The sequence below is a fragment of the Solenopsis invicta genome, chromosome 3 (genome assembly GCF_016802725.1).
Source record: "Solenopsis invicta isolate M01_SB chromosome 3, UNIL_Sinv_3.0, whole genome shotgun sequence".
Taxonomy (NCBI): Eukaryota; Metazoa; Arthropoda; class Insecta; order Hymenoptera; family Formicidae; genus Solenopsis; species Solenopsis invicta.
The window spans coordinates 4,260,001-4,269,447 of NC_052666.1; the positions used below are offsets into that span (position 1 = coordinate 4,260,001).

The 9,447-nt window shown below is 32.8% G+C and overlaps 1 protein-coding gene across 1 annotated transcript; it reads left to right on the forward strand.

Annotated features, from left to right (window-relative positions):
* Window positions 1–1,764: 1,764 nt before the first annotated feature.
* On the forward strand, window positions 1,765–2,437 carry LOC120356817 (ATP-dependent RNA helicase vasa-like). The gene is made up of 3 exons (XM_039446997.1): window positions 1,765–1,800; window positions 1,907–2,035; window positions 2,133–2,437. Exons 2-3 carry the CDS (start codon window positions 1,926–1,928, stop codon window positions 2,398–2,400), a joined length of 378 nt encoding a protein of 125 aa, XP_039302931.1. The 5' UTR covers window positions 1,765–1,800; window positions 1,907–1,925; the 3' UTR covers window positions 2,401–2,437.
* Window positions 2,438–9,447: the final 7,010 nt, after the last annotated feature.

Sequence of the window (9,447 nt, forward strand, 5' to 3'; positions counted from 1 at the left end):
CTAAAGTTAGGCAGATACGATATATTTTTCTCTGTTGTGAATTTTGTTAAAATTATTATCTTGCATGCTAAAGTTGGTTGGACTCACGTAGACTATTTAGCGGTAATCGCCCATGAACGTGACGCGTGCCGCTGGCTATAGGCGCGCGGTGAGGGGAAGGTTTGAATTAGACAACGAGACATCACCTTTTCTTCACCGCGTGCCGTTGTCACCGAGAGAGACGGTGGACCGTGTTACGGCGCGGAGTAACCGCGAACACAATAATTATATATGTATAAATTCTGTTTATATATAATCTACATTACACATTTATCAATATAATATATGTTGTATATTTTAAAAAATTATTACATACAGTTACATGTAATTATGAAAAATATTTTATTGATTATTATATATAATGTAATTATATATAAAAAAGGTTTTCCCGGGATATTATATCGAAGATTGTTGTTCACATAACATATGAGCCGTTTTCATAGTAAGAATGTTGTTAAAGTAACGAAGTAACATTTTCTTGGTATATTACTTGGTATATGTATAAATAAAGCTCCAGTTGTTTCAATAAAAATCGTAAAGTTTTCAATCTAAGAAAGCTATACATGACGAAGTGTGTACAGAAAAAACAGTATTTTTCTGTTTGTAAGCATGCGTGTGTATGTGTGTGTTCTTTTAATACCGTCCATAAATTATCAAATATAATTGAAAGAAATAATATGTAATTAAATTGGGAATCTTGAAATTTTTACAATAATAAATAGAAAATAGTGTTAGTGAGAGTACAGCGTGCGTATAGATGTGCAATTATAATTATTATTACTATAAATGTTTATTTATTTTAAATGACACTGCATGTAAACGTTTCGACTGACTTTGAAGTCACCTTCAGCATATTCGATAATAAAATCTTGAAAAAAATGTGTAGCACTCATCAGTCCACAAAGCAAGAAATGCGAGTAATAATGCCATTCCAGATTTGGTAAACTGTTGGTGACTCAACCGTTCCTTGCATTGTGACTTATAATTGTCAAACATTTTTTCAAGATTTTATTATCGCATACGCTGAGAGTATGACTTCAAAGTCAGTCGAAACGTTCGCATGTGTCATTTATAATAAATAAATATTTATAATAATATTAATAATTGTGATTGCTTATCTATACCCGTGCTGTATTCTTACTAGCCATATTTTCTATTTTTTTTATTGTTTAAAATATTGGTTTTTATAAAAATACAGTTAAAAAGTTTTAAATCTTTTTTTCTATAATGCTCAATAAAATAATAATTATTAAGTACAAATAATCAAATCAGTATTTAGACGGAAAGTTTAAAACACCTTTAATGCGGTCGTCTAAAAAAAGCACTGATTAGATGTACTCAATAATTACTTTATTCAGCATTCAAAAAATGGTTTAAAATTGTTTAACTTAATTTTTTATGAAAACGCTCTATGATGTATGGGCGTTACTTCAAAAACATAAACATATACATATTTGTATGTTTTCTATATAAATATAATTACATATATATTGTGTTACATTGCACAAAGCAGATGGACATGCCAAAAAAGATGAGCAAAAGTAGAGAAAGAAGTAGAGAGAGAAGTAAAGAGAGAAGGAGAAGTGGAGAAAGAAGTAGAGAGAGAAGAAGTGGAGAGAGGAGAAACATGGAAAATAGGAAGAGGAATGTAGAGAGGATGAAAGATGGAGGAAAGAAAAATAATCAAAGGTTTGAAGAAAAGGAGAAAGAAAATGAAAAGATGAAAAAAAAAGAGGAAGAAAGAGACAAGAAAAAGAAAAGGTTTGTACATACTTTAATATCTTAAAGTGAATGAAAAATAGCGTTAGATGTTTTAAATCTACTGTAACAAAATATATCATAACATATGGTACGAATAACTTTATAGATCGCAAAATGCAGAGAGTATGATAACTAGCGAGGTGGAGGATACAGAAGAGGAGGAGGAGGAAGAGAAGGAGGAAGAAATGATAAAAAAGAAAAGAGAAGGAAGAAATTTAAAAGAAAGAAACCAGAGGTAAGTTGAAATTGTAAATAATAATTATAAAGATCCTACATTATATTTATCTTATAGACTAATGATTTGTTTTTTTTTGTTTTCGTTCTTTGTATAGATATTATTCATCAAGAGCAAGGGCGAGAGGAAAGTGGATGAGACAGAGAGAGTGGAGAGGAGGTGCGGTCGGATGGAGAGGAGGTGCGGTCGGATGGAGAGGAGGTGCGGGCGGATGGAGAGGAGGTGCGGGCGGATGGAGAGGAGGTGCGGGCGGATGGAGAGGAGGTGCGGGTGGATGGAGAGGAGGTGCGGGCGGATGGGGAAGAGGTGAAGGCGGACGAAGAGCCCCACATAATGGCCCAGTATTTAATTTTTTTTACAATTAAAGGTCAAAATATAAAAAATAAAAATTAATTTCTAATATATTGTTTGAAAAAGTAATTATTTAAAAAGATTTACGAGTTTTATTAATAAATTAAAATTATGTCTCAACATTAATTAATTATCATAAATTATTTATAAAGTAATAGTCCCATAGTGAATTAAAGCTATGTTGCTGTGATGATATAATTTTAATGTATTACTGAGAATCGTAATTCTATGCAATTAAAAATTAAATCAGCTTGCAACGAAATCCCGTAGTATCTCACTTGCATAGCGCAGAGCATAGGACACCGCATTTCTCCATAATATCACGCCGTGTCATGTTTCTCTCTCGATCGCGTGTCAAAAGCGAGGAGGATGCACGATCATAGCGTGCCGAATTACTTTCTGTCTGCTTCCCGATTTCTGCGCTACCACGAGACACGTACATATGTGCGCGGCTTCGCGTGTGTGCGGCAGTCGAGTACCAGCGCCGATTGTACACATATAGACGTACGAGAATTGCATGTATCCGTGCAAACACGTACATTCGGCTATGTGATTGTATCAAGTGAAATAGAAAATATCTCCATTTTTCATAGATTCTTTGACGCGTAGAACGAGAGACAATCCCTTTTTGCTTTAATCATTTAGTTATTCAACTCTAATTCTACCGAGACTTATACTAATGTTTTTTCGATGGATTTGATAACATATCGATTTTGTCTATCATCGATTTTGATGAAATTTGCAGCAATGTAAAAAAAGGCTCTAAAAATAAATATTTGTAAAACTATTCATTCCATGAACTTCATAAAGTAAATTATCATAAATTAATTATAAATTCCTGACAATATTTACTATTATTATGCAGAGACAAGCCAGCATGGCTTATCAATTAGAGCGCTAAATTGCAGCGCGATGAAATTCGATTCGAATTTGATCGACTTTCTTTTAATTCCCACGTTCTCTATTCATTGATAGTTAAATGTAGGCTTTAAAATTTTCGTAAAATGTAGTTTTCATTATAACGAAAAATCTCCTAAATTTTAGCCTAAAATATTTATTAATTTTTCCAGAAAACTTTGTTCATTAAGATACTGCGGAAAAGTTAATTTATTTAATGTTTTAGCAGTAGCACAGTAAGCTACAGGTGTGATTTTTATTCTTTAAGAGTTGCACTATCCCATGCATATATACACTTCGTAATTAAATAAATTTTTGCTATTACACTATTATAAAACAGTTTAAAAAGTGAATATCTATTTTACTTTATAAATAAACAAATGACAAAATGTACGTGATAGCGCAACTCTTGAAGAAAAAAATTCACTTGTAACTTGAGGTGAGATTATTCGAAGATATAAAGAAATTAATTTTTTGTTGATAATTTTTTAGTGAAAAAATAACTTTGTGCAAAAACTAAAAAACATTTCAGACTAAAATTCAGTTAGCTTTTTTGTTAAAACAAAGACTGCATTTTATGATAATTTTAAAGCCTTGCGTTCAAATTTCCATAAATAAAAAACGTATGAAAAAAAGGTTTTTTTCTCTGATATTTATTTTTCTAAATAACGGATCTTGACATTCTACATCTCATTTTGTAGATATTTCGATTTTTTTCACAAAATTAATATCTTTAGTTTTATATAAGAAAATCTATCTTTCGCACAACAAACATACACAAATTACCAAATTTTTTTTCGCATATTTTCTACGTCTCAAACATATATATTTCCTGATGACTTTCCAAAGTATTTTATAATTAGAAATATCGTAACAATTTTTTTTCTGAAACTGGTGTTTCAATTTAATTCGATTGAAGTAGTTGTATGTCGACGGTAACATGTGTGTCAGATATTGATCTTACCGACATGTAAACGACATACCGGCAGGAATTCTATTGCAGCTCCTCGCCATCCTCGCCACGGAAAAAGGCTGAACTAATAGGCGTGAAAAGCGATGTGTTGTTGACAAAATTTTGTCCGACGTGCCATTTTGTTATTAAGTGCTTTATTGTGAAAATGTGACTTATCTCGTATTCATGAAGTTCATAAGTTTCGGTCAAGACTAAAGATATCTTCGAATTTTGTACGTAAAGGCATATTTCTCCTTCTTTTCAATAGCTGTCAAACTGCATGCTTTTCTGCCTAAATAGGCTTCACTTTACAAGCCTTTCTCGACTATTTACTGACTGTTAGGCGGAAAAAGGATAGTCTTGACCGATATTTAGAAATGTTTTAAAGCCATCTGTTTACTTTGTTTTATCGAAATTGGCTTTATTTAGAAATGGCACGTCGGACAAAATTACGTGTTGTTTCACGCAATTTCTCGCTTTTGACGTCACGATTTCAATATGGCCGCGGTGACTACTCAGGAGCCTTAAGGAAGCTAGTGGTTGCCAATGTCCGTCGATACGTTGCTGAATTATAGCTCCGATTGCTGTGTTAGAACCGTCTGTGGTAATTGCAACTACAGCTGTAGAATTTGGATGGGCCAAAGATGTTGGTCTTGATAAGCTGTCTTTACAATTATTGAATGCTTGTTCCAATTCTTCTGTCCAGACAATTGACGTCTTCTTTTTGATTTTTGGACCTTTAAGAACTTCATTAGGTATTGCTTGATCATTGACTGTGCCAGGAATGAAACGTCTGTAGAAATTCAATGTTCCAAGGAATTGTCACATCTGTTTAATATTTTCAGGTTTCGGAACGTTTCGGATAGCATTGATCTTCTCTGGGAGTGATTTTGTTCCTTCACTAGAAACTAAATATCGGAGGAATGTAACCTGGTTAGCTTCAAAGACGCATTTGGCTGAAGTTATTTTCACACTATATGTGTGTATACGTGTGAATAGTTCTCTCAGATGCTTGATGTGTTCCTCTTCCATTTTGGATGCAATGAGAAGATCATCAATGTAAGCATAGCAAAAGTCTAAACCATGAAGTATTTCATTGATGAATCGTTTAAATGTTTGAGCAGCATTTTTAAGTCCAAACAGCATGTATAGAAATTCAAAGAGTCCAAAAGGAGTTGTTATGGCTGTCTTAGGAACATCCGTTGGATGAACTGGGATCTGATTGTATGCTTGGACTAGATCGATCGTTGAAAAGATTTGCTTTTGATAAAGATTTTGAGCAAAGTCTTTAATATGCGGGATTGGATAACTGTCTGGTACTGTTCTCGCATTTAGTCTGCGGTAATCTCCACAGGGTCTCCAAATATTTTTTTCTCTGATACCATTATGTAACGGCGATGACCAAGGGTTTTTTAAAGGTCTAATGAATCTTTCTTATAACATGAGATCGAATTCCATTTTTGCATGACGTTTATCAGGAGCTAATCTTCGAAGTCGACATGCTTCTGGTTGGCCTTGAGTTGTTGCAATGAAATGTTCCGTAGAATGTTTTACTTCCTTTCGTACACCAACAGGCTGAGCTATTGGAAATTCTGTTAGGATTTGATGATAGAAAGTTTCTTCTATCATTGTTTTGATAGATGCTATCTTTGAATAGCTGAATGTTCCTCGAGTAGAAAGACCTGTTTTTCCATTTATTAACTTTATTTTGTGTCCGGTAATAAATGGAAATGTGCCGGAAAATCTGAACCCATGATTGGCTGAATTGATTTAAATTTTCGAGCCATTTACTACGAAGAGCTCATATTGTTGAATAAGCGGTCTATGTCGCAACATTCTGCGTGGATAAACGCTTATGTCAGAGCCTATAAGAATGTGTCTATAAGAAATTTAGTCTTACTGACTTTACTGACAGGACCGTAGGACTCCCCCCTCCCGCCGCCACAATAATCATACACTAATACTTTTATGCACAGGATAACGAGACGAATCAATTGGTGCAAGGAAAACGCATGGTTGTTTATAACAAAAAGTACATTACAAATTACACATTTTTTATTATAAACAACCATGCGTTTTCTTTGCACCAATTGATTCGTCTCGTTATCCTGTGCATAAAAGTATTAGGGTATGATTATCGAAAAATAAATATTTTACGAGATCTCTTATATTTTACGTCAAAATATGTCAGATGTAGATATCAAATATAAACGACGCAATTTTTGACCATGGTACCCTTACAACTTTGTATGCAGAATGTTAGAAGGAATGTATTTGCATAAAACAATTATGATAGTTCCATTTTAAAAACTGGCGATGACCTTCATATGACAACGCAGCCCAAGGTCAAACCAACAGTTTCTCTTTATGTCCCCTTTCGAACTACAATTTTCGTCTGAAACGTTTTTCCATATCTACAGTCGTTTCTGAAATCCAGGGGCGGGATCAGACTTTAAACACCCTGTATATATACATATTTTCGCTCATTTTCACACAGATGTAAATACATACATACATACATATATATATATATATATATATATATATATATATATATATATATCTTCTTATGTCCCCCTTCAAATCCTACAATTTTTATTTGAAACATTTCTTTCTGAAGAGTGCGAGATATTCGAGTATATTGATTAAAATGATTCACCCTGTATGTGTGTGTGTGCGTGTGTGTGCGTGCGTGCGTGCGTGCGTGCGTGCGTGCGCGCGCGCGCGTTGTGTAACACACACATACACACGCACGCACACATACGCTCACGCACGCACACCACCATGCACGCACGCACACATATTTGACTGAAAATATCGTACATTTTTAATAATACTGAATTATGAATATAGTACCTCATCTCTCACTTATACTTTAAAGCCGGGTTTTAACGGATTAGAATATAAAAATAATTAATGAAATTGATGATTTCAATTAGATTTCAGCATTTAAATGTAATGAAAATTGGACATGGACATAAAAGAATGCTACAATAAACTAACATAAAGGATTCTTTAAACTTTAATATATACTATTAAATGTGGATTTATTGTAGCATTGCTTTTAACTCCTTTTGGCTTACGGCTCAAATCGTCAAATTCTGTCCAGTTTTCATTACATTTAATAAATGCTGTGTAATGCCCTACTGACGCGACAGATGTACCACCATAGAAATGAACTATTCCTGCCAATTTATATTCACAGTTATTAAGAGTAATCTGATCAATGAAACTATTTAAATCGTATGTTTGTTGATTGATACTATGTTCAATGAACAAATGTGATCTGTATTCTATTTCTGTCTGAATACTTTTATTGCACGTTTTACAAATTTGAAGTGTTTCTGTCACATATTCTGTAATAGCTTTGTCTAATTCTTTATATCCGTATTCTTCTATTATTTTTGTTTGAATGGGTAAAATAATTCCCGAGCGAGATTTACTTTGGCATTCGCATGTATTTGTAATTTTGTAACTCGGATTTTCATTGAATATTTTCTCACATAAATTATTTACATTAGAAAGAGCATTAATAATTATTATATCAGACGTTGCTCCATTGCAAATAAATTGTTCTATCTTTTTTAACAGTTCCAATCTTTTTTTATATACTTTTTTAGTCGGTCCTTCTTTTATATATTGTGTAATAAAAGAAAATATTGCTGTTGATTCTGTTTTTAAAATAGTATTAAAAGATTCATACATAGTTGCACTTGCTAATATATGGACTAAACTGTCAAATCCACAAGTATTTTGAACTACGTACGTTAAAGTCTTTTCTGATATTGCCGGGCAAAGATTACCATTTTTCAAAAGCGCTTTTGGTAATACTTATTGTATTCCAGTCAGATCTTCCTTGTAAATATGATCGCTTTATCTTTGTAGGAATATTTTTATTTTTCCAATTTTGTTCAAATAGTAAATCATTTATTTCTTCTTTTTCAAAGGAGGAACTGAGACGATTTTCTTCTGTTTCTATTGTGGAATCTACAATCGAAGAAGCGTTATTGTGATTTTTTTCCATTTCTGTTGTAGATTCCATAATCGAAGAAGTGTTATTGCGAGTTTCTTCCGTTTTTATTGTAGATTCCATAATCAAAGAAGTGGTAGTTTGTTGCTGCGATTCATTTTCCATCATAAAATCATCTTCGCGAATTACTGCCAATTTTGCTCCCCCAGAAAATGATTTCAGATGTAAGCTTACAAATTTATCTACCCTTATCGGTCTACAATCATTTTTTAAAACCCTATTCTTCAAATCATTGAACTCCCCTTCTACGGCTGCAGAGGTAGCACTAGATTTTGAGCATTTAAACGCATCGAGCATTACTGCAGTATACAATGGAAAATAGGGTACTAATTTTTTAATTTGTTTCGTTAAAAGGGGAGCATAATAAATATTAATATCATCGCCTGTTTTAGATATTTGCTGGTTAATTTCTTCAAATAAATTTTTCACCCACGCATCAATACTATTGTTATCACTAATTAAATCATTATCGTTGTCAATATTCATTTCTTTTTCAGATTCAGTTAAATTTTCCGTTAGTGATAATAAACTAGAATCTTGAACTTTTTCTTTTAAATATTCGTAAGCTTCCTGACCTAGGCTATTCAATCCATTTTTATCTTTACCGTAGCCTTCACTGTTACAGAGAATAATAATATAGCGTATTGTACTCTTAAATTCGATAAAATTAGTTATTTTTGTTACATAACCCATTAATAACAAATAAAATGTCCTAACTCTTGGATGTAATTGTTTTAACTCTTTCCATTGTGCTACTAAATGCATGTAATGCGCAATATCCAATCGCAAACAACAAGATGGTAAACAATATGGCATACCTGTAACATAATAAAAACACTGCTGTAAATAATCTTTCAAGTTCTTACAGTTTCCAAAAGAACGTACTACAGCTCCCATCAGAGCCTTATCAAAATCTGTTACTATTTGTTTGGGAATGGGAAAATTTGCCTTGTACGTATTCCCTATTCTTATAATTTCATTGAACCAGTACAAAATTGTGTTGGTATTCTGCACTTCACTCAGCATTTGAAACACAGGCATTTTTGTACTGGGCGTTTCTGAAACTATTTCATACAAATAGATATGCGCTGACTGTTCATTATTTACTTTGCGGAGTTTTTTAACTAATGAACCTGTTGCATCGATGCTTATATTATTTGGATTTTTTAAATAAATTGTCAT